Below are 27,240 nucleotides of genomic sequence, written 5' to 3'. Positions count from 1 at the left end.
CTAAATGCATTGTACAATGGAAAAAGTGTTATTTATTTACAACAGCGAAGCCGAATCACACACCCTTCCTGTCGTCCATTGAACATGGTCCTCACCCTTGGAAAACAAATGCTTTCTCACACACAAACTGAGCCAGACATCACCATAATTTATCTGTGTGTTTGTGACTGCATAGCGCAGGATTCTCTGTTGGCCCATTAGTCCCCGCTGATCATTAATCAGTGTGGCTTAATTAGGTGGCTGGTCTGGAGACAGTGTCAGCGGTGACACCGCAACACTCTCTCAGTTCAGAATTAATAGGACAAAGAGGAGAAAAAAATATGAGGTTGTACAAGACGCACTGTTCCTCTGAGAATAACCAGGACCATATTGATTCTGAGCCTCCCCCTGACTGAATTTTGTGCTGTCCTTTCATATTGCGAGGCAGAGGTGAGGCTTTATTATTTTCTTTCTTTCTTTCTTTTTTTACACAACCCACAGAATTTGTTTTACTAGATAAAATTTCTATACAAAAATCAAGGTAAAAACAAACAGGTTGTGGGTTTATGACGTTTGTATAAAAATTGTTACTAAATAAAATGTAATAAGAAAAATATATGAAAGATATATTTAGAACATGGAGAAAAATTAGTCAGGTGTACAAGCTACAAATGTGTATACGCAGGAAATACACAACACAAATTATTTAATGCAACAACACATTCAAAGAATACAAAGAGGTTTTCTTTTTAGATTAGAAAAGATTAGATTTAACTTTGTCATCATTACACACGTACAAGGCAACGAAATGCAATTAATGAAGTGCAATTATAGAAAAACTATGGGTAATATTTACAGATGGATGTGCTATAAACATTATATGCCGGTTGTATTAGCTATGATCAGAGATGAAGAGATACAGGTTGCTATTAATAATCATGCAGATATATGTGAACATAATTACAAATATGCGGAGTGGATATGTACAATTCAAAATAAATTAGTCCAATTAATTAGTGAATTAGTTTTCTTTAGTAAATAATGTGAAATTTATATACAATAAACATGTACAATATATGTTTTTATGTACAATTTTCCAGTTTTTAGCACATCCAGATCTCCTATTTTACAAAATTCATGATTTTTTACAATGTTCAAGTGGAAACGTATTTGATATCCTGAAATATGTAGATGTAACCTACTATTTTTATGAACAACGAGAACAGCCATGTATATCCTAACATTTCTTTATTTTATTTTATTTTATTTTATTTTATTTTATTTTATTTTATTTTATTTTATTTTATTTTATTTTATGTTCTAGACTGAACACACAACAAAACAGCATCCTAAAGAGGGGATACGATTATATGAATAACATAAAAATAGTAGAAATAAAACATCTAAACGTGAAAAGACAGGTAACTTAGTAGACCTCGCCTATTTAATTATTGATTCATTCAATCATATCGCCACAGCCTACATATAAAAGTTCGCTTCACGTCACACTTCACAAAATATACATATCCTTTCATTTCTGTTTAGAGATCTCTCTGAGGGTTTGTGAACACCCTCCATTATTACTCAGCGGGCAAATGTTGCTTGTATATCATAATTGTATGATGATTATTGGTGGCGTCTTGTGCTCGACACAGAAATCGAAAGAAAAAAGGAAAGCGCTCATTGTCCGCGCTCTCCTTTTATGATGAATGGCAGTGCGCGCGTGCACAAGGGGCGGGTAATAAATTCATATCGCGCGCTCCCGCGGGAGTTTAGCCGGTGTAGTAGTTTTACGTGCAGCAACGCCAAAGACAAGCTCGTCTATGATTAGCGCTTTCTGAGGTAAGGCGACTTCACTTTACTTAAGTGTTTATTTATGAGTAAACATAATTAAGCCTTTACATATTGTTTAAGAGGATTTTGTAGAGATTGATTAACATTATCTGTGTGTTATTATTTGTGTATGAGTGCGTATTTTGGGTTGAGTAAGCGATTAAACGGTATTACAAATAGACAACACTGACTAATATCTAGAGAATAATACTTTTAAACTTAATAAATAAATAAATAATACAATTGTTTCATTAATTAACAACATTTAAACATGTTGTAATATATTTAATCATGAAACATATTGAGAAAGACAGAGGTATACATTTTTTTGGTATTTTTTTTTATTGTTTTAATAATAAAATGAATGATGTAAGATGTAAATACATTTGAGTTGGAATAAACTATGATTTTTTTTTCAACCATCATGTTAAAAATTAAGTTTCAGTAGATTGTAACCTAATATATGCAATGCCTCTCATATGATGTATTGTATTATCCCTCTAAACTTGTCATATATCTTTAGGCTAGGTTTAAATAGGCTGCTGACAACAAATAGTGATGATATATTGACTGCTTTGTTTCCATTTCATAGCTGGAAGACAAAAAATGGTTGTGTTATGGATTGCCTTGTTTGCTGTGGCTAGATACATTAGGCTATATCACCATGTTTGTAGTTAGCTTGAAAAAAAAATAGTGAAAATGATATTTTTAAACATAGTTTGTTCTCCATTACTTTGTCTTTTTGCACATTTTCTTCCTCACTATTGGTTTTACATTTCCCAAACATCTCTTCTGTTTTTTTTTTGTTAGTTATACTTGTTCCATTCCACTTGTGACTGCAGATAAAATCAAGTACAGATCAAATAAAAATCTACACACTGTCATGTGAGTGAGTGAGTATATAATATACAATATGAGAGAGCGATATCAGTCTGGTGAAAGAAGCTCTGGCAACCCAACTCTGCTGGAGTGTTTCGGGTTCCACCAGAGGCAATACACAAAACCCGGCTCACTGGCATGCCGCCGCCTCAACAGAGTCTTCCAACCAATCAGATGTCACCCTGAGGCAGAGCCACGCCCACGGGAGTGTATGTTTTCAGCTTTTTAAGTTTGTCGCTCAAGGTTTGATCAAGCCATGAATTTATATATAAACTTATTTAGATATTTTTGTTGATGTTTAAATCTTTCAACAAGGTCTTTATAAGCTTTAATGTGTGCATGATGTATATTGTTTTTCCCTCAGTCCCACGTCTGAATGGTCACTCTAAAGCTGAGCGGGTGGTAAGAGACTCAGCCATGGGTTGTGACAGCGGCTCTATCATGAGCAGTGAGCTGGAGTCGAGCTCTTTCATTGAGAGCGAGGATGAGGAGGACGCTAGCAGGTTGGTTTTTGAATGATAACAATTTTAAACTTTCCATACAGTATAAAATCTTCTGTTTATTTAATTTTTCCTTTTCTAAAAAAAGAATATCTATTATGTATTTATATACCATGATTTACTGAAAACACCCTCTAAAAAGTCATTCAATATAACAATAGGTAATATAATAAAATTCAAGCCTATTTAAAATTCTTTTTATTTTATTCATTTTATTTATAATTTTATGACATAATAAAATATTTTTAAGGATCACAGTGCAGTACTAAAGTTATTTAACAATTAATTGTCATTTAAATATTCTCTGTCCTCAGCAGTGTAAGGTAGCAAATTAAAAATACTCAAATGCTGTAATGGAGTAGTTTTTCTCAGAAATTGTAACTTACTAAGTAGTTTCAAAAACGTGTACTTTTACTTTCCATTGAGTACATTTTTATTGCTGCATCAGTACTTTTATTCCACTATTTTTCTTCAATCTGCAGTCCCTACTTAATTTTTTTCTTGTCTATGGGCATTGGCTAAAGTCCTGCGATTCCAGTCCAATCAAATAATAATAATTTTGCATCATAATGAACAATTTCAAGACATGCTTGGAAAGTGTTCAAGAAGATGTCCAAAATTTTTATTTGCAATCACCCTTGAGCCTTTAGAGAAGATGAGAAGGTGATGGATGTCTACTGTATGATGATATGAAATCATCAAATGGCCTTAAACAATAACTAGATGCACTACAGAATGTTATGTTTTCACATGCACACACGCACAAACTGCATGTAAACGCTTCAACATTTCAGAGTGTAATTCTCACTACTCTTAAGTACTTTTAAACAGGCAACTTTTTACTCATACTTTATTTACTTTTACATACTAACATTTACAACAGATACTTTTACTCTATTTGCGCCACATTTCTGGTAGTGATTTTCAAGTAATCTTACTTTTATTTAATTTTCAAGTGATCATACTATTCCTTGAGTGATTTTTCCTTACCCTTTTCACCACTGTCTATTCTTAAGTCAGTGTCTTTCAAACTACTGGATTTTAATCGTTTGATGCTTTTAAGGCGTTTTAAATGATTTAAAATGAACTTTAATTTAACATGAACACTGATTCAAGTACAAGTACTGACCTAATTATTTTAGTAATGATTAAATGTTGTGCTAAATGATGATGAAGCAATTTTTTTACCTGTGTTTTAGTGTTTTACTTTTCTAAAAGCTATTTGACATGTTGTAGACACTTAAGTTGCATTTAATGCTTTCTATGTACTGTATATAAAGTCACTTTGATGCAGACATCAAATTGTGACTTCTTGCCTTTGACCAATATAACTTTTCCTGTGTGCAAACATTATTACAAATCTGAGCTATCGCTGTGTAATTGTAAAATCAATAATCACTCTGTTCCTCTCTCTCTTCTGTTTCTTCTCTCAGGCTGAGCAGTTCCACAGAGCAGAGTTCTTCTTTTCAGTTAATGAAGAGACATAAGCGCAGACGCCGGCGACACAAAGTTGCTAAAATTGACAGGGTGTGTTTGTGTGTATAGTGCGTACATGTGCACCATATTTTGGGGACAAACTCCCTCCCATATAGCTAAATCTGACAAATCTGAAAAATGAAAAGAATTTTTTCAAATTACATTTGACTTAAAGTTGCTAATATTTAAAGGGTTAGTTCACCTAAAAATGAAAAATCTGTTAGTGATTAACCACAAGTTGTTTCAGTCTCCTGAGACCATCGTTCATCTCTGGAACACAAATTAAAATATTTAGGATGAATTCCGAGAGCTCTCGTATCCTCCATAGATAGCAAAAATACTGAGACATTCAAAGTCAAATATGAACCAAAATATTTCATATGACTTAAGTGGTTCCACTGTAATCATACAAAGCTTCAAGAACACAACTCAAAAAATTGTAAAGCAAATTTGTTTACCAATGTCTTCTGCTTCAGATTAGGGTGTGCGTTTACTACAGACAATACAAGAGTTGCTTGTCACACTGCTGACTCTAATGGCAATATGTACTGCCTGTGGTATGTGGTAATACATACTGCCTGATGGCTTGACACGTGATAGAAGAAATGCAGTAGGCATATTTACAGTTTTTTGCCACACAAAAAACTATTGATGTCTATGGAGGATCGGAGCGCTCTCAAATTTCATCTAAAATATCTTTATTTGTGTTCTCAAGATGAATAAAGGTCTTGGAATTGGAATGACATGAGGGTGAGTAATTAATAACAAAATATAAATTGTGTGAACTAACCCTTTAAAGCTTATTGTAACATATTCCAATTATTTGCACAATATGTGGCTCCTAAGATTCTCATCTGTCTCTTCTGCTTTTGCATTCACAGTCGTCCTCCTTCAGCAGTATCACAGATTCAACCATGAGCCTCAACATCATCACAGTTACTCTAAATATGGGTACGATCAACTTGTTCTTGTTTTTGGGCTTATGCACATACAAATGCGTGACTTTCATGTCCTCTCCTATTTCCACAGAGAAATACAACTTTCTGGGCATCAGTATAGTGGGCCAAAGCAATGATAGAGGAGACGGTGGCATCTACATTGGATCTATTATGAAGGGAGGAGCAGTGGCAGCTGATGGGAGGATAGAGCCAGGAGACATGCTGCTGCAGGTAGATTGTGAAAGCAAACGTAACTTCCCATTGTGACTATTTCAGTTTAATTTTAGCATGCAATTTTTTGTAGAATTTGACTATGTCTAAAAGGCATTGTTGTTGTCACTGTATGGGTCGTTAGTAATATTATATTACTGCCACAACCTGTAATATAGAAGAGCAAGATGAACCTTCTCAAAAGAGAAATGGTAAGAAGTACAAGTGGAAAAACAAAATTACTTAATTTTAATATTACTACTTAATTTTTATAATACTTCAATATGTGGACTATGGTCATTCGGGCTCATTGGCTCTTAAAATCTAGTTTTAACAACAACAAAAAACCCACATATAATCTACACCAGGGTGTCCGTGGGGTCTTAAAAAATATTAAAAAATCATCAATGTTATTTTGCAAGGTATTTAATTTTATATCTTTTTAATACGCAATTATTGTATGGTTGGATTATGAATGTATGGTTGTATGCTAGTTTGCCTGATTTAAATCTGGGAATATCAGGATGATGTTTAGTTTATGGAATCCTACCAGATTGAACGTCATGCAGCTTTGTTTACTGTAGTAACCAAGTGAACACCATTATTTCTGCAGTTCTATAGGCACCAAGCTGCTGAATTAGCTAGATTTAATAGATTTTTATTCAGTATATGAATAATGTTTTAGTTTTGGATTAGTTTCCTGCATTAATATTTAGTAAATATACTGCAAGTTAAAATCTTGCCAGTGTTTCTGTTTGAAAAGTGATTGAAAGGTCTTAAAATGTATAGAAAGGGCCTTAAAAAGGTCCTAAAAGGTATTGAATTTCACTCTGTGATTTCTGTATATACTCTGTACACAGAAATGAACTTTTTGTCATTATTGTGACACTATCATGTTGTTTAAAATCTGTTTGACAGTCCTTCCTCTGTTTAACACAAAAGAAGATAGACAGTTTTGTTCTCTATCGATTTTCATTTTAGTATATTAGTAATGAGTAGGAACCGAAACTGTTTGGTTTCCAACATTCATCAGAAAGCTTTTGTTATGCTCCATAGAAAAAAAGTTCAATTCAGTTCACCTTTATTTGTATAGTGATTTTACAATGTAGATTGTGTCAAAGCAGCTTCACATAGAAGATTATAGTGAATTGAAACAGTGTCAGTTCAGTTTTCAGAGTTTAAGTTCAATTCAGTTTAGCTCAGTTCAGTGTGCTTTAGTCATATGTGCCTGGAACAAACTGATGGAGAAAAAATTATGACAAATGGTCTTTCTTGGGTGGACTATCTCTTTGAAAAATCCCTGTATAGAACAATTTTTTTATTCCTTTTATTGAAAAGCTGATTAGTGTAAAGCTGGGTTGGTGGAAGATGGTTTATTAAAGCGATTAAACACTGCAGGGCACTGCAAATGACTTGTATTTCCATTATTTTGGCCTCTGGCTTCATGCTATGTAGCTTTGGTGATAAAATACAGCCTTCCTCCAGCAACTGCTGATCCCTGTTGAGTGGCAGATTACAGTAATAGAAATGGATTATCTGTATTTTGGCATGACGCAGTGTGGCACACTGGTATTAGCAAAATTACCTCACGGTATGAGTATTGGATCAGGAAAAAATAGTTTTTGCTGCGTTTATTTATAGGATCTTTAAAGCTTCCTCTTGGCTGTGGTATAGGTATGTGACGGGGGATTTTGTGTGTGTAATCGAAAAATAGTGCCAAAGGGTCTGATTTTGTTTGGATTAACACTAGTGTTATACAATATAGTTTAAAATTGTTCTAATCTCTAAAATGGTATTTCAGGGTTCATACGGTCATGGAAAACCTGGAAAAGACATGGAATTTCAACATGGCATTTTCCAGGCCTGGAAAAGTCATGGAAATTACATTTACATTTAGCAGACATTGACATTTTGACATTTTAAGTGACTTAAGCTGCGGTCACACTAGAGTTTGTGCTTGCAAAATTCTGTCGTACGGCGCTGCAAAAAGGGACGGGGTGAAACAACATGATTAGATATTAACATAAGTGAGCGATTGCTCCATATTTGAAATTTCTCATTTTAAATTATCTTCTATTGGTCTCACGCAATCACGTGATGCGATTTCGCAGGTAATAATTCACCAAGCTTGAATTTCAATTGCAGTTGAATGTGAAACTGTGAAACGCATGTGTTTGCGTTTCTGGCCTGCCGCATTCGCATGCCTATGAATGGAAGTCTATGGAGCGAAAAGTGCAGTGTGATTGCGGCTTTAATATAGAAGTAATTTTATCTACTATTACTAGTTTAACAAACTATTAAGATTATCTAAAGTTAGTTTGACAAATATTTGTATAATGGAATGGAGGTTAGTTGTTTTTACTTCATTTCTTTTTTTAGCCAAAAACATGCTCTCGCATTATTAGTGCTGTGTAAGCATCATCTATTATACATATATATATAAATATAAAATATAAATATATACATATAGATATAAAAATAAATTAAAACTATTGCGTGTTTTATGAAATGCTGTAATAAATTTTAATGTTTTTTTTTTGATTTACCACGGATATGTAGACATTACATGAAACATTAGGTCATGAAAATTGACTTGAAAGTCCTGGAAAAGTCATTTAAATTTGGTATTAAAAATGTGTGTAAAGCGTGGTATTTGTTCATTCATATTCCCAAACAAACAAATAAATTGAATGCATTTAATGCAAAAATAGTTACATTTTAAAGCAGAGATGTCCAAACTAGGGCCCGCGGGCCAGAGTTGGGATTTGGCCCGCCAGAGGGAAAATGATTTGGAAGGCTTGGGAAATGCCTTTAACAGAAAGGCATTTCTCATTTCTATTTTAATGTAACCTTTTGTTTTATTGTTGAGCTACAAAAAAGCAAACTGAAATTAAATTTAAGTTAATTAATTAACTTAAGTTAATTAAGTTAATTACAAGTTTCAATTAAATGTTGTAAATTAATCAGATTTTTAAAAAAAATGTACATCCTGTCACTTAACGAATAAGAGATGAAGCAAAAGATATCAGCGTGCAAATCAAGGCAAAGGCAGGTTCAGCATGACTAGTGTATTCGCCATTGAACTCCTTTGTTTTATAAATGGATTTCATTTTTGTTTTATTGTAATAAGTTTGTTAAAATAATATACATTTATAAAAAGTAGAATGCCTAAGTAAAAATGTTTGAAGTATTTATTTATACATTTTATGAGATAAATAACCCATGGCAACATTAATGTTATACAGTTTGCTATTTACTTTTGGCCCTCAGCTGTCAATCAAGCTTGGCTTTTGGCCCTTCATAAGATAAAGTTTAGACACTCTAAAAGTTTAGAGTGATAACCGAGAAGCTTTAAATTGATTCCTTGAAACGTACAGTTTGAAGCTTAATCACAGAGATTAAATAATAATCCTGTGCTTCAAAACATTTGTAACCCCAAAAATACCAATGTTATTTTAAGTTAATTGATTGTCAGTGTAGAATGTATGTGATCCATGGGTGCTTTGAGTTTAACTAACAACTGCATTGTCACAAAAGTTGTCACTAATTGTAAATATTCATGGGCAAGAGGGAAGTAGAGATAATAAAATTTGTTACTGACTGATATTGCTGTAGATTTGGATTCTCTTTTGAGAATTTTGGGATTGAACATACACACATGCATTAAATTCAGTCATACTACCCATCTTTGTGAGTTCACACAAACATTTTATTAACTCAACATTTACTCTCCCTTGTGTGTTTCCAACCCTTGATGAGATTTTTTTTTTTCCATTGAACACAAAAGAAAATGTTTTGAATACAGGTAGTTTCCAGGTTTTTTTCAGGAAATCTTCTCTTTAGCAGAAGAAAGAAACTGAAATATGTGTATAACAGGTGGAAGGTCAGTAAATGATGACAGAACGATCCCTTAAGTGAATATAGACTGTGGATTAAGATGCATGTGTGTCAGTATTTTGGGTCCGTCCATTAGCTTTTAAATTGTCCTCTTCTATTAATAAAACTACAAAAGACAGAAAATGATCACTGATTTTTGTATCTGAGTTATAGACCATTTTGAGGGATGTAAGCAAAAACAATGGTTCCATCGTATTTCCTGTTTTACATTTTTAATTTCTAGAGCTTCCGAGAATTTTAAAAAAGCCCCATATTGATAAATAATGTTATGATAGCTGTTTAAACTTTAAGTTGTGATTGAATTGCCTTTTGTTACAGTTATGAAGTAGTTTGATAACAAGCAGGAAATGTTCATGGGCCAGTGACATGACCACATTGAAATGGTCTATACACAAATTTAAAACACTGTTTATTTCACGTTTGTCTTTGTAAAGTTATATTTATGTGTCATTGAAAATTCTTTAAGTATTTGTTCTTGACTTGTAGGTAAATGATGTCAACTTTGAAAACATGAGCAATGATGATGCTGTCAGGATCCTCAGAGAGATCGTCTCAAAAAATGGGTGAGAATGAGGAGAAGAAAGAAGCCTGAATTGTGACAGCTATGTAAATATTTTAACTAATCGTGAATATACTTTTGCAGTCCCATCAGTCTCACTGTTGCCAAATGCTGGGACCCTTCCCCTCGCAGTTACTTTACAATACCCAGAGGTCAGTTCATACAAACTCTTGTTTCTTTCAGATATAATAAACAGATACAGAGATACTTAACCTTCTTATTTGACTTTTTTTTCTTTTTTTACAGCTGAACCAGTCCGGCCCATTGACCCGGCAGCATGGATTTCACACACTACTGCACTTACGGGATCTTACCCACAAAATGGTACAGTGTTTCTCATAACAGATGACTGCATGTTCTCTGCTGCAATGCATGATCTAATCCTCCTGTTGTCCTTCACAGAGTTTGATGAACTCCCTCTTACAATGGGGAAGACAGACATGGCCACCATCGTAAAGGTGATGCAGTTGCCAGACTCAGGATTAGAAATAAGGGACAGAATGTGGCTGAAGATCACTATAGCTAATGCAGTTATAGGTGAGCTGTGGGTTTCCGCTTGTTAACCATCTGTTTGTTAAACCATCTCACTCATGAAGTTCGATCTTAAAGCAGGGTTATTTAAGTTACAATTGTTATTTAGAAGTTTTTATTAATAGTTACAGTTGAAGTCAAAATGATTAGCCTTCCTGAATTATTAGCCACTTGTATATTTTTGTCCAATTTCTGTTTAACAGAATTGTGTTGTGTTTTTCAACACAATTGTAAACATATAAAAATAGTTCTAATAACTAATTTCTTTAAATATATATATATATATATATATATATATATATATATATATATATATATATATATATATATATATATATATATATATATATATATATATATATATATATATATATATATATATATATATATATATATATATATGATTTTTTTTCTTTTTTAAAACAGTTCAGAACAAAACAAACAAGACAACAACAACAACAACAAAAAAAAACATTGTCAAAGGAGCATGGAAACAAAAAAGACATACAATACAAGTGTCAAAGGTCACAGAATACAATCTTATTTACATTCGTATTCATGGTTGATAAAATGTTCCTATATAAAATTTTGTTAGAGGTTACATATCAAAGATAAACTGGCTCCAAATATATATAAAATAAAAGCACCACAATAACATTAAAACACTACATTTCTTCTCAACCATTTACCCCAGTGTGCTGAAATTGTATAGGCTTGTTGTCTCAAGGAAAATGTCAGTACTTCCATATCATGCACCTCTTTTACAATATCATGCCATTCACCTACAGATGGAGGATCTTCTTTGAGCCATTTTTTTTGTAATTACCTTTTTGCTAGTTGTTAGTAGTGTATTAAGATATACATAATTTTTGAAAAGTAAATTCACAGGTACATAGTTTTAAAATTAAATTCCAGATTCAATCCCATTATTGCATTTATCTCTTTATTCAAATCTGGCCAATAGGTGTGTATAATATTACAATCCCAAAATATGAAAATTATCAAGAAATTATCATGAAATGATCAGCCAATACAATTCACCATTTTTTTTTTCTCAAATAGTTAATCATTCCTCATTTGTTATAATTATATTGACTTCCTTTTCCCATTTCTGTTTTATATACATTGTTGAGTGTTTCTTTGTTACTGTCAGACATGAATAAATTCTTGGTACTAGTTTCTTAGTCTTGTTTATCCAAGTTATATGTATTTGAAAGTTGTTGAAAACTTTCTAATTCATTATCAGTAGTGATGAGACTGAAGGATGTTATGCCTTGCAAACTTCATTGTTTAAATCTTAGATCTAGTTTTTAGGATTCTTTAATTCTTTGTACCAAAAATAACTCATTTCTAATAACTGATTTATTTTATCTTTGCCATGATGACTGTACATAATATTTGACTACATATTTTTCAAGACACTAGTATTAAAGTGACATTTAAAAGCTTAACTGGGTTAATCAGGTTAACTAGGCAAGTTGGGGTTATTAGACAAGTCTTTGTATAATAATGGTTTATTCTGTAGACAATCGAAAATAAATATTGCTTAAGAGGGCTAATAATATTGACCTTAAAATGTTTAAAAGTAAATAAATAAAAACTGCTTTTATTCTTGACGGAAATACAACAAATAATAATTTTCTTCTTCCCCAGAAGAAAAAACATTATAGGAAACACTGTTAAAAAATCCTTAAAAAAAATCACAGGAAGCTAAAAATTGTGACTTCAACTAAAATATTTGGGTGGCGATTTTTAAAAATATTTGTAGGTTTTGATGGTGAAATATAATAATATACTGCTAATGAATATGCTCGTGAGCATTTAACAGTCTGCATCGTGGTCTGACTGGCGGCGTTTTACACTGGCAGAATTTATATGGTCACAAGAAAACAATGGTGTTTGAGGCTCACGGTATAGCCATTTCCATGTACTGAACTCTTATTAGTCGACTGTGTTTTGGTATACCCAGATTTTCTTTATAGGGCACCCTTAACACTCTTGTTTATTTTGGCTTTTTTATACATTTTGTTGAAAGGGATTTATTAACAACATTTGTTTGAAACAAAATAGAATATAGACAATATAAATGTCTATAAGGTCAATTTTAATAAATGTTATAACATCTGAAGGTTAGTGCATCACAGATTCCACAAAAATAATATGCAGGAGAAGCTAGAATAAAAATAAATAATTATAATTCTGGAATGATTTCTAAATTATCATTTGACTGAAAGCTGACTGAATTATTTTCCACTATAATAATATTTCATTGGATTATTTGTTGTTATGTACACAATTTGTACTGTATTTTTGGTCAAATAAATATTTGATTATGGGATTTAAAAATATCTTATTTTGATAGCAGTTGATGTGTATTTTTTATATAGTTTTGGTTATTGTAGCAAATCAATTGAATGTACTAATAATCTACTGAACTCTGGAAATATGTCTTTTTATCATATTTATCTTATTTAAGTAATGGAAATGTATTTCTTTATGGTTTTCGATTTCAGCTGACCATAACAAGAGAATATTATATAGTATTTAGTGTATGGTGTAGTTTAATATGTGAATTTATGGTCTTTCTGAATCTTGTGTGACACAGGAGGTGATGTCGTAGACTGGCTTTACTCGAGGGTGGAGGGATTTAAAGACCGCCGGGATGCCAGGAAATACGCCAGCAGCCTGCTGAAACATGGCTATCTCAGACACACCGTCAACAAGATCACATTCTCTGAACAGTGTTACTACACGTTTGGAGATCTCTGCCAAAGTACAGCTCATGTCTTCCATTAGGCTTTATCTTGTTTATATATTCCATGTGGATCCACTTTATAACATCTATTTTTCTCCTCAGACATGGCTACGTTAAACTTGAATGAGGGATCGAGTGGTGCTGGTTCAGAGCAGGACACTTTGGCTCCTCTTCCTCCTCCGTCCACTAACCCGTGGCCCATGGGTGGTCAGCCGTTCCCCTACCCACCCTTCACAGCGCCCCCTGCTTTCCCTCCAGGATATTCAGACCCCTGCCACAGTTTCCACAGTGGCAGCGCTGGAAGTCATCACAGTGAGGGTGAGTAGAAGGACATCCGTCATTTAGACATCTAGATACACTGAAGCTTCTGAAATATATTGTAATAAGATCTAATAGTTTAGTTAGGTCATATATAAACATTATTTCAGCATGAGGTGAAAACAGGAAGTAGCTGATCCCATTTGCTTGCACTCTTTCTGGTGGTCAAAAGTTTGGAATGATTAAGATTCTGAATGTTTTTGAGAGAAGTCTCTTATGCTCACCAGGGCTGCATTTAAGAAATATTACATTTTAATAGAACTGTTTTCTATGTTTTCGTTTGTTTTTCGATAGTATTTAATCATTTATTTATTCTTGCAATGGTAAAGCTACATTTCTAGCATGATTACTCCAGTCTTCTGTGTCTTAGGATGCTGCAGAAATCATTCTAATATGTTCATTCAGGGCTCAAGTAACTGTGGAGGCATGGTGATTTGTTAAAACATGTTAGCAATGTGCGAAAACATGCTAATAACATTAAAGCATGTGCTGAAACACATTAGGAACTTGATATTATCATACTAAAAGACGTAAACAACATGAAAACAACATGCTAGCAAAGTTATAAACGTGCTAGCAATGTGCTAAAAATACTAAAAGCAAATTAAAAAACATACTAACAACATGCTAACAGAGTGCTAATTCATGGTAAAACATGCTAATAACATTAAAGCATGTGCTGAAACACATTAGGAACTTAATATTATCATACTAAAAGACGTAAACAAAATGAAAACAACATGCTATCAAAGTTATAAACGTGCTAGCAATGTGCTAAAAATGCTAAAAGCAAATTAAAAAACATACTAACAACATGCTAACAGAGTGCTTATTCATAGTAAAACATGCTAATAACATTAAAGCAATGTGCTGAAATACATAAGGAGCATAATATTATCATACTAAAAGATGTAAGCAACATGAAAGCAACATAGCAAAGTTATGAGCGTGATAGCAATGTGCTAAAATGTTAAAAACAAATTAGCAAAAAAACATGCTAGAAACATAGTAGTAACATGTTAACAGAATGATAAGTCAATGTAAAACATGTTAATAACATTAAACAATGTGCTGTAACACATTAGCAATATGTTGTTATAATTGCTAAAAGCAAATTAGCAAAAAAAGCTAGAAACATACTAGCAACATGCTAACAGGGTTAGCATGTGCTAAAACGCATTAGCAACATGTTATTAACATGCTACAATATGTAAGCGACATGAAAACAATATATCAAAGTTCTAAACGTGATAATAATGTGCTAAAAATGCTAAAAGAAAATTTGCAAAAATGCTAGAAACTTACTAGCAGCATGTTAACAGCGTGCCAAGTCATAGTTAAAACATGATAGTAACATTAAAGTAATGTGCTGAAACACAACAACATTTTATTAACATACTAAGCGATGCAAACAACATAAAAACTACATGCTAGCAAAATTATAAACATAATAGCAATGTGCTAAAAATGCTAAAAGTAAATTAGAAAAAAACATAGTACCAACGTGTTAACAGAGTACTAAGCCATGGTAAAACATGCTAATAATATTAAAGCAATGTGCTGCAACATGTTGTTAACATACTAAAAGATGTAAGCAACATGAAAATTACATGCTGGAAAATTTAAAAACTTGATCGCAATATGTTCTAAATGCTAAAATCAAATTAGCAAAAACATATTAGAAACATACTAGCAAAATGCTAACAGTGTGCTTTGTCATGGTAACACATGCTAATAATATTAAAGCAATGTGCTGAAACACATTAGCAACATGAAAACAACATGTTAGCAAACTTATAAACATGATAGCAATGTGCTAAAATCTAATTAGCAAAGACATACTAGAAACATACTAGCAACATGCTAACAGAGTAATTTTGTCATGGTAAAACATGCTAATAATATTAAAGCAATGTGCTGAAACACATTAGCAACATGTTATTAACATACTAAAAGATGTAAGCAACATGAAAACTAAATGCTAACAAAGTTCTAAATGTGATAATGTGCTAAAAATGGTAAAAGCAAATCAGCAAAAAACATGCTAGAAACTTACTAGCCACATGGTAACAGAGTGCTAAGTCATACTAAAACATGTTAATAACATTAAAGCAATGTGCTGAAACACATTAGCAGCATGTTGTTAACATAGTAAAAGATACTTATAACATAAATTTAAACTACATGACAAAGTTCTAAAAGTTTAACAATGTGCTAAAAATGCTAAAAGCTGATTAGAAAAAACATGCTAGAATCATACTAGCAACATGTTAACTGTGTGCTAAGTCATAGTAAAGCATGATAGTAACATTAAAGTAATGTGCTGAAAAAACACAACAACATATTAAACTACTAAATGATAAAAACAACATGTAAACTAAATGGTAGCAAAGTTAGAAACATGATAGCAATGTGCTAAAAATGGTAAAAGCAAATTAGAAAAAAACATCGTAGAAACTTACTATCAACATGCTAACAGAGGGCTAAGTCATACTAAAACATGCCAATAACATTTAAACAATGTGCTGCAACACATTAGCAACATGTTATTAACATACTAAAAGATGTAATCAACATGAAAACAAGACGCTAGCAAAGTTATAAAAATGATAGCAATGTGCTAAAAATGCTAATGACAAATTAGCAAAAAACATGCTAGAAACATACTACCAACATGCTAACAGAGTGCTAATTCATGGTAAAACATGCTAAAACATGAAAACAATGTGCTGAAACACATGAGCAACATGCTATTAACGTACGAAAAGATGTAAACAACATGAATCCGAAATGCTAGCGAAGTTATAAACGTGATGTAATGTGCAAAAAATAAATTAGATAAAACATGCTAGAAACATACTAGCAACATGCTAACAGTGTTCTAAGTTCTGCTTAAACATGCTTTGTATCTTTTTTATTTCTCAAACCAACATCCAAATTTTTATTTTTTTTTTCATTTCATGAAATTGTGTTTTTAAAATAAAAAATATATTTCAGCTTTGACCTGAGAAAAATTAAATAACATTTTTCAAATTAAAATTCATTTTAAAATTCAAATGGTAATTTCAGCCTTGGTGAGCAAAATAGATTTTCAGTCAACTATTATTATCTACTTTTCAAATTATGTAACTTTGCATAATCCAGGCATGACACATAAACATATAGCTATCCCTGCACAAGTGTCATTTGATGAAAATATTATCCTCAATTATGGTCAGCTGTAGTGTTTTAGGGGTCTCTGGTGGTTATAAGTTCAAAACCTTTCAGGCATCTCTCACTTTATTGTCTTCATCACGTTTGGCCAAATTTTAAGATCACTGTTAAGATTTCCATGGGCTGCGATCAGAATCATGCCATGAATTCACCTGCAGTGCTTGTGCTCATCTCATTCTCTAGTGCTTTTTCTCTTCAACACTGATGCAGTGCACAAACACATCCATATCAATCCAGTGCTTCACATTATTGCATAACCTGCTCATTTCACATGCCATGCGTAGCTCAGTGAAGATGTCAGGAAGGTTTGTGTGTATGTGTGTATGTGTGTGTGTGTGTCGTCTATAGAGAGCAGTTGGATTGATCTGCCGTCTCCTGAGTAAAGCTTTGGATGTGTTCTTTGGTTTGAAGCATATGGAGAAGCCCAGAAAAGCAGTCAAACAAAGTTAAAACTAGGGCAGATGTTTGGCTATGTGGAAAATAAACGTAACACATACATTTGATTTATTTGTTTGTACATATATATTACCTTTTAAAAGTTTTGGGGTTGGTAAGATTTATAATTTATATAAGTATATTTATATTTGTATATAAATATATATTGGTATATTTATAAATTAAATCTCTGTTACTGTCATAAGTAGAGAATAGAATACAACTGTGAAATGTTAATGCTTTAAAAAAACACTTATTTTTATATTTGAGAAGACTTTAAAATTTATATATTCCTGTGTTTGCATAGCAAAATTTTTTAATGTAACTTCAGTCTTGTGTCACATGATTCTTTAGAAATATTTCTAATTTTCTTATTTGGTGCTCAGAGGGATAGTTCACCCCCAAAATGACAGTTTTTCCCAAACTTTTATGACTTTCTTCCTTACACAAAAGAATATATTTTGAAATTATGTTGGAAACTTAGTAACTTAGGGCTGGGGGATTTTCCTAAAATCAAAATCTCCATTAATTGAACATTTTAACTCGATTAATGAATGAATATTTTATTTATTTATTTATTTATTTAACATGTTTTGTACAGTAAATATACTCGAAAATTAAAAGTGAGAGATGTTGTGACTGAAGTGTGCATTACTTGAATTTAAAATAATTGAAGGAAACACACACTACCTACTATCTATGATCATTTATTGAACATCAACATTGAGCAACTTAACTGAATTAAAACACACATTGCCTAAAACAAACAGTCAGGTTTTTTCTTATTAAAAAAGTGAAAAAAAAAAAAAAACATTTTTGGAAACAAAATTAATTATTTTAAAAGTAGAAAATAAGCCGTATCTCTTCTAAATAAAATAACTCTTGTATATCCTGTAAATAATATTTTAAACAGTGCATTTATTAAATCTTCTGTAAGCAAATAGTTTAATGTAAATAATAATTTTATTGTAATAGAAAATATGCCGTCTCTGGCACAGCTTCCAGTCATCGTCAATGTAGTGCAAATAGTTAAATTTGTTTGGAGAGGTACCCGTGTGTTTGACACAAAAGTATAAAGTAGCCTTTAACAGAGCGGGGTCACTTGACTCCACACATGGTAGGAAAAGTAATTGAAAAAATTGACCTGGAAAAATGAGATCGATTATAGGTTCAGAATGTCGATTTTAATTACTTTACTTTATTAATTGCTCAGCCCTACAGTAACTGACATTGTAGTAGGAAAAACAGATGCTGTGGAAGTCCGTTCCTACTGGTTTCCACATTCTTCAAAGTAATTAACTTATCTTTTGCCACAAACCCATTTAAGTTTCTTTTTCTGTTGAACACAGAAAAAGAAACTTTAACAGTTAATTAAGATAATTTTCAGTTTTGGATGAACTTTCACTTTTAAAAACTATTCTTATCAATGTTAAAAACTATGGATGTCTATTTCTGCAGCTGATTAAAAAGAAAAACTATAATTATGACATTCCATCTAACAGTTTACATTTTTTTTCTATACAAATTTTGTTATGAAAACACAGAAAAAAAAGAAAAGAAAAAAAAATGTAGATTTAAAATTCATACAAAATTACAATTATGACTTCTTGAGATTTAATTTTGAGATTTAAACTCGCAACTGCAAGATAAAGTCTAGTTCTGACAGGGACAAAGACTGGACTGCTTAACATATGCTATAAGGCCATGCTATACTTCAAACAAAATCGAAAAAAGACATTAAATTACGTCATTTTGAACAAAATCACGCCAAAATGAAGTTCTTTTTAAATTCTTTAGTTTAAAACTGCTTGCCAAAGCGACATTTTGGAGACGTTGCGTCTTGACTCCAAAACACCTTTAAGCTACCATTGCAATTATGCAATCGATGTGTGTTCTGCGACTCTTTGGTGTGCATTTACTTCTTCCTCCAATTTGCTTCTCATTCCATGAAGGTCACAGCAGAACAACATCAACATTAACATAAACAAACTGAGCAGAGCAGATGTTTATGTAACTTTTCTTCACTCACAGCGCCATTGTTGTTGTGTTTAGGAGTAGTACGCTACACACTAGCAAAGTGATGCGTGTACAACTCCGCCTCCTGCAGCGTGGGACTTTCTAAATGTTCTAAAACTGAAGACTGTCACTCAGTCTTTTACAACTTCTTTTTGCTCTCAAACAAATTTTGTTCTTCCATTTCGTTTGAAGTATAACAGGGCCTTAAGAGTCACAATTTATTTCATGAGTAAAATATTCGGCGGAACAGTGTTTGAAAGGGAAATCTTTTGCAGTAGTATAAATGTTTTGATTAACAAAAGCACACAGCTGAATTAAAATCTGAATTTTTCAAGATCAAAAAACTTCACTGACCTCAAACTTGCTTTATATTTGAAGTAGATATTGAGTAGAATTAGCAATGCTCTTAGCTCAATTTAAATTATCTACATGGACCACAAAACAGGCACACTGAAAAAAATTATTCAAATATGATTCCTTGGATTTAATAATTTCTTTTACGTTAAGGGGTTGTAAACAATTTATTTGGGTTGAATTTAAACAAACAAATTAAGTTGGACATTGCTCAATTTAATTTGTTTGTTTAAATTCAACATAAATAAATTGTTTGCAACAGTTTTGCATACAACACTTTTTTCAGTGCAAGTGTACATTTTTTTAAATCGAGATTTATACTTCACATGAAAGTTGAATAAAGATACTTTGTTTTATGGTTTGTTAGGATAGGAAAATATTTAATTGTGATAAAACTATTTGAAAATCTGGAATCTGAGGGTCCAAAAAATCTAAATATTGAGAAAATCACCTTTAAAGTAATCCAAATAAAGCTCTTAGCAATGCACAATACTGATTAAAAAATAAGATTAAATATATGTACAGTAGAACACGATCTTTACTTCAGATCCTAAAGATTTTTAGCATAAAAGACAAAAATATACATGTAAGACTTTGTGGAACGGACACATATTACATATAAAAATATTATCAAAGAAAATAACTTCATTAACAACTTGAACTTCTCTAAAACTAACAATTGAATAGTTTTGTTTAATAGCATAAGCAAATATGACAGTGGTCAATTGCTCTAATATCATAAAGGATGTATTGAAATATTACTATCCTGACGTCACTAGATATCAACATATTTAAATCACTATTACATATCATGCCAACATGTAAATAAACATGTTATATGAGCACATATAAGATAGTGTTGTTGCAGTGGTGCACTCAGACTGAGGATAAACTGTACTTGATAGAGCTTGAGTTAATGATTGAGTCAGTCAGACAGACAGCAGGCTTAACTGTGTTGTGTTCTGTTCGTTTCTGCTGGTCAATGGCAGACTGATGATGGAGGAGGTTGAGTCCCAGCCCTGGGGTGTCCGGTAAGGCAGCCTCCCTCTGTCTCTCTCTCTTTCTTTCTGACTGGGTTTTTTTGTTGTTGTTGTTGCTGGATTTGTCCTGCTGCCTCACCTCTCGTCTCTTTATTTCTCAGCATGTCAGATTTATGACTGCACACACACACACACACACTTGCTGTATGTAGTCTGGTAATGCGCACACGTGTATGTATAAAGCTTTGTCATGCCTGTAATGTGAGAGTGAAATGATGTGGCTTTTGTCTGCAGTTTGCGGTAAATTCAGGATGGAGCGCCTCATGCACTCATTTGCATCCATAATCATCCTCCACGCTTAATACATAACTGCATATGTGATAGATGCATTTCATCAGCTTTAATTGGAATCATTTTTCATCTCGTTTGAATCATTCTCTTTTAAACATTAAGATGGCGTGACATGAAGAAACGGAGAGGAACGTTTACCATTATGGAGTTATTGAGGGAGGTTATTCATTCAAACTCATGAGATGTTACTTTAGTGAAGCGTTTACTTTAAGATCTGGATGGTGATTTGAGTTGGTTCAGTCGTGGTTCAGTGGGTTTTGGTAGAAAAGCGGGAACACAAAATGATCATTATTTTGTTATTAAATAGTGTTTAACTGAACTGAATGTAGGCTACTGTATATACTTGCATTAATATATTATTAAATGTTATTAACAACAGAGCCCAACTATTACGTGCACTTATTTATTTTTTAGAAGAAGAAAAATCGATTTAAAAATATGTGGCAGGCATTTCTTCTAAAAAAGAAAGAACAGAAAGCCCCCCTTGAATTATTAGCCCTCCTATTTTTTCTCCAATTTCTGTTTAATGGAGAGAAGATTTTTTCCCAACACATTTCTAAACAATAGTTTTAATAACTCATTTCTAATAACTGATTTATTTTATCTTTGCCATGATGACAGTAAATAATATTTGTCTAGATATTTTTCAAGACACTTCTATACAGCTTAAGGGGACATTTAAAGGCTTAACTAGGTTAATAAGGCAAGTTATTGTATAACAATGGTTTGTTCTGTTGACATTGGAAAAAACTATATAGCTTAAAGGGGCTAATAATTTTGACCTTAAAATGGTTCATAAAAATAAAAAAACTGCATTTATTCTAGCCAAAATAAAACAAACAAGACTTTTTCCAGAAGAAAAAATATTATCAGACATACTGTGGGAAAAAAATAAAATAAAAATAAAAAAATTATATATATATATATACACACACACACACACCACAAATTTGGTGAATCCACTGGTGTCTTTCATTTACATCTGAATGAGAACCTCAACTTGTTCCGTTACTTACCACTACTTCACGGACAATCCCTAGTCTATAATGTATTAAATCTTCTCACTTTTCTGCTGATTGATCAAAGGTGTCACCAGTAAATAAATGCCCGCATCCTCCACCAAAAACTGTTGGGGAACTGACAGCTTTACCCCAGAAATTACCAGTCTGTCAAATAAAGAAGAGCCGGAGTCAGAGATTCAGCTAAAAGAAAGTTTACTGAAGATAGTTTGCCGTTTCATCAGCAGAAGCCAGCTTCAGCACTCACACGGAGTTCTTGGCCACTCTGCTTACAATCTCAGTATACTCCCACATAACGTCATTAACTGTGTCATACATATAGGTTTTTTAACCTGATTGTGCATGTTTCCATGTACATGTGTGTGGATAATTCCGAACAATATCTCCCAATGATTACTTAGACGTCACATACAAAAAGTCAGACAGGCACTAGGATATTCAGAGCTGAGCCCAGACCTGTAATAATGATCCACAAACAAATAGAACACGCACACACAAAGTCAATCAGTTTCATACTCAAGGCTGTGTCATGTACTCTCAGCCATCTTATCAAGCGTAAAAACTGGTGTAATCAACAGCCAAACTGGCAACTTGCATACAAAGGAATTTACTTTAAAAGAACACAAAAAATGGCAAATAACTCAGGAAACTCCATGACCTCTGACCTGGCTTAGAAGATCCTGAGGAAACACATAATCTGGCATACTGAATGACACACATATTATTCCACTTTTACTCTGAAGAGGGAGTCATAATATAATCTAGGCCAGGGGTGTCAAACTCCGCACAGTTTAGTTCCAACTCTGCTTCAACACACTTACCTGTAGGTTTCAAACAAGCCTGGAGAACTCAATTAGTCTGATCAGGTGTGTTTAATTAGGCTGAAAGTAAACTGTGCAGAGCTGCGGCCCTCCAGGAACTGAGTTTGACACCTGTGATCTAGGCCATTACACATAATCATAAAGACATGAGAAATTATACGTGTTACTCCATCCTGGAGCGGACATCCATCAGAAAACCCATACCTTCTATATATATATATATATATATATATATAGCGTTTTAGTTTATGGTCTTATAGTTTTGTATAGACCTTTTTCTTAGAATGCAAAATTACCCATTATGCTTGCATGTATACGCAAGGAGAATGCTAAGAACTTCCGTTTGGCAGCTGATGCGTATAAACAGTCACATTTGGACAGCTTTGAAACGACAGTTTTAATCTATTTTATTTGCTTTTAACATCTTTGAACTAATCCTGTTGTCGATCAGCGCCACCTGCTGGACTGATCATTTAAAAAATGTGATCTAATAGGGTGGAAAAAACAACTGCTGCAAGGTAATTTTACTAGGTGCTAAAAACTAGCACCTAGTTTATATTAAAAACATGCTTGCAACATGCTAATTCATACTAGAACCATGTTAACAACATGCTAATTTATGTTTGAAACATGTTAGCAACATGCTAACTCATTCTATAACCATGCTAATTTATGTTAGCAGCTGCCTATCAACTACTCCAAACACGTTACCAACCGCCTAGCAACCACCTAGCAACGCCTTAGGAAGCAACTAGCAACCACTCATGACACCCTAGCAACTACCATACATCACCTTAGCAATGACTAGGGCCAAACAAAATCTGCGGACATTTTTGCTATTTCTGCCTTGAGGATTTATGCTGAATGATTGTGGGAGAATCATAACAAAAAAAAATTATATATTAAGTAAAAAGTAATACCTTTTTAAAGTGGGCCTAGCAATGACCTAGAACACCTTAGCAACCACCTAGCAATGCCTTAGCAACCACTCAGAACATCTTAACAACTGCCTTGCAACACCTTAGCAACCCCCTAGCAACACCTTAGCAACCACCTAGAACACTCTAGCAACCACCTAGTAACGCCTTAGCAACTGTCTAGCAACCACTTAGCAATGCCCTAGCAACCATCTAGAACACCCTAGCAACACCGTAGCAACCACCTAGCAATGCCTTAGCAACCACATAGAACACCCTAGCCACCTCCTAGCAGCACTTTAGCAACAACCTAGCAACAACTTAGCAACCGCCTAGCGAACACTTAGAACACCCTAGCAACCACCTAGTAAAACTTAAGCAACCACCAAGCAACATCTTAGCACCCACTCAGAACACCTTAGCAACCACCTAGCAACACCTTAGCAACCACTCAGAAGACCCTGGCAACACCTTAGCAATCAGATAGAACAACCTAGCAACCGCCTAGCAATGCCTTTGCAACTACCTAGAACACCCTAGCAACCACCTAGTAACGCCTTAGCAACCACCTAGCAACACCTTATCAGCCACCTAGCCACGACTTAGGAACTGCCTAGCAACAACTCATAGCACTCACAACACCTTAACAATGACCTTGAACACCTTAGCAACCACCTAGCAATGCCCTAGCAACCACTCAAAACACCCTAGCAACACCTTAGCAATGACCTAGAAACCCTTAGCAATCACTCAGAACACCTTAGCAACCGCCTAGCAACACCCTAGCAACCACCTAGCAACACATAAGCAACCACTCAGAACACCCTAGCAGCTATTCAGAACACCCTAGCAAGCACTTAGCAACAACACATTAGCAACCACTCAGAACCCCCTATCAACTGCGTAGCAAGATACAAGCCAAGCCATACTAGAAACATGTTAACCCACAGGTAGTTAGAACTGTTTCAAACTTCTTAATAACTCCTTCAATGACTTTAACTTTTAAACTACCTTTCAGACGAGGCAAGTTTAGCTAGTTAGTGTTCAGTTGATTGGAAGTGTACCAAATCATCAAATTGGAATGATTTCTGGAGGATTTCTGAAGACTGCATGGAGTAAATATTCTGTTTTGAATCAAAGGAATAAATTAAATGTAAGAATAGAGGAAAACATTCAACTTTCTTAGAGATTTCAACATGTTTCCCTCTTTTCCACAACCAGATCAGAGCTTTTTATTGTAGTGGAGCTTTTCTTCTTGGGGTCTTTTGTTGTTTTATTTGTTGTTTAAAAATTGTTTTAGCTTCTGTAAAAATCCTATAAACAAAATTCAAGATCATTACCCATCACCACTTGCTCTTCATTTAACAATGCAATAACTTCTGTTTACCTTCCAGGAAGTCGCAGCAGTAGTTCCAACCCTAGCATCGGGAGAACCCAGCGGGCGGTAACTAGGGAAAAGGAGCGCAAATCAACAGGCAGCGAATCAGATTCAGGCAAGCGAGCAGGAGGGAGGCGGGTTGAGCGTTCAGCCAGCCAACTGAGTCACCGCAGCCACGCCCTATCATCCCGTAGCCACACCCACTCACGCGTCCCCTCACAACACAGCCGTACTTCCTTCTCCTACGGCCACGCCCCTTTCACCAAATATGGCCACACGTCCTGTGCACTCAGCGAACGGAGCCACGCCTCCTCCTATGGGCCCCCGGGCCTGCCTCCTCCATACAGCCTGGCCAGATTGACTCCCAAAGGGGCCATCAGCAGTGGGCCCCCGGGGGCCCCTCCAGTGAGGGAAATAGGGGCCATACCACCCGAACTCACCGCCAGTCGACAGTCCTTCCAGCATGCAATGGGCAACCCTTGTGAGTTTTTTGTGGATATTATGTAAAATCTAATAGCACTGCGCTGAAACCCAGTAATCAATGGTCAGCAGATGAGGCCGAATACACTTCCTGATAAAAGTCTTGTCACCTATCCAAGTTTTAGGAACAACAAATAATAACTTGACTTCTGGTTAATCGTTTGGTATCAGAAGTGGCTTAAATGAAAGGCAAAGGCCTCTAGATTACGCTTATTTTACCAAAATAAATTATGATTATGCCTTGATTTTATTTATTTAATTAGGACTGTAAGATCTGACTTCACTTAGACAAAAAGTTTTGTCACTTAACAGAAATAATGTACAGTATAGAATATAAAGTCATGTCTGGTGACTGGGCTGGCCAATCCTGGAGCACCTTGACCTTTGCTTTCAGGAACTTTCATGTGGAGGCTGAAGTATGAGAAGGAGCGCTATCCTGCTGAAGAATTTGCTCTCTCCTGTGGTTTGTAATGTAATGGGCAGCACAAATGTCTCGATACCTCAGGCTGTTGATGTTGCCATCCACTCTGCAGATATCTCGCACGCCCCCATACTGAATGTAACCCCAAACCATGATATTTCCTTCACCAAACTTGACTGATTTCTGTGAGAATCTTGGGTCCATGCGGGGTCCAATAGGTCTTTGCAGTATTTGTGATGATTAGGATACAGTTCAACAGAGGATTCATCAGAAAAATCGACCTTCTGCCACTTTTCCAAATGATCAACTAGAAGTCAAGCTATTATGTATTGCTCTTACAACTGGGATAATCGACAAGACTTTTGTCAGGCAGAGTATGTTTGCATGGAAGTTTGAGGATCAGATGTGTTTAGATAATCATGTCAAGCAGAGGGCAAATATCTTAATCGATGAGGATGGTAAGAATTGCTTTGAATAAAACAATCGATCAAAAGTGACAGTCAAGACGTTTATGATGCTATAAAAGATGTTTACAGTTAACTATTAAACTTTACATTTCAACAAACACTCTTGATCACAAATATTGAAGCTGTATTAATATGTAAAATGTCATTTATTTCCTGTGATGGGCGTCACGGTGGGTAGCACGATCGCCTCACAGCAAGAAGGCCGCTGGTTTGAGCCCCGGCTGGATCAGTTGGCATTTCTGTGTGAAGTTTGTATATTCTCCCCGTGTTGGCGTGGGTTTCCTCCGGTTTTCCTTACAATCCAAAGACATGCGCTATAGGTGAATTGAATAGGCTAAATTGTCCGGAGTGAATGTGTGTGTGTGTGAATGAGTTTATGGATGTTTCCTTGTGCTGGGTTGCAGCTGGAAGGGCATCCGCTGTGTAAAATATATGCTGGATAAGTTGACGGTTCATTCCGCTGTGGCGACCCCTGATTAATAAAGGAGCTAAGCCGAAATGAAAACGAATGAG

The 27,240-nt window shown here is 34.1% G+C and overlaps 1 protein-coding gene across 5 annotated transcripts in view; it reads left to right on the top strand.

The window, feature by feature from the left end:
• The window catches only part of dvl1b (dishevelled segment polarity protein 1b), a 79,176-nt gene extending 52,565 nt beyond the window's left edge, over positions 1-26,611 (top strand). The window contains exons 5-15 of one of the 5 annotated variants that reach the window (XM_056468452.1): positions 3,056-3,194; positions 4,625-4,718; positions 5,549-5,618; positions 5,697-5,836; positions 10,199-10,275; positions 10,356-10,423; positions 10,518-10,595; positions 10,674-10,808; positions 13,408-13,575; positions 13,660-13,875; positions 25,376-26,611. In XM_056468452.1, coding sequence (XP_056324427.1) covers positions 3,056-3,194; positions 4,625-4,718; positions 5,549-5,618; positions 5,697-5,836; positions 10,199-10,275; positions 10,356-10,423; positions 10,518-10,595; positions 10,674-10,808; positions 13,408-13,575; positions 13,660-13,875; positions 25,376-25,866 — 1,676 coding nt within the window. In that variant the 3' untranslated portion in view covers positions 25,867-26,611. Of the gene's footprint in view, positions 1-2,655; positions 2,901-3,055; positions 3,195-4,624; positions 4,719-5,548; positions 5,837-10,198; positions 10,276-10,355; positions 10,424-10,517; positions 10,809-13,407; positions 13,576-13,659; positions 13,876-20,882; positions 20,925-25,375 lie in introns of those variants that run through there. The other 4 variants (XM_056468455.1, XM_056468454.1, XM_056468450.1 and 1 more) reach the window with 4 other exon arrangements.
• Positions 26,612-27,240: the final 629 nt, after the last annotated feature.

The sequence above is a fragment of the Danio aesculapii genome, chromosome 11, assembly GCF_903798145.1.
Source record: "Danio aesculapii chromosome 11, fDanAes4.1, whole genome shotgun sequence".
NCBI classification, from domain to species: Eukaryota; Metazoa; Chordata; class Actinopteri; order Cypriniformes; family Danionidae; genus Danio; species Danio aesculapii.
Note: the sequence above shows the minus strand (reverse complement) of the source record. Positions and strands in the feature narration are given on the sequence as shown.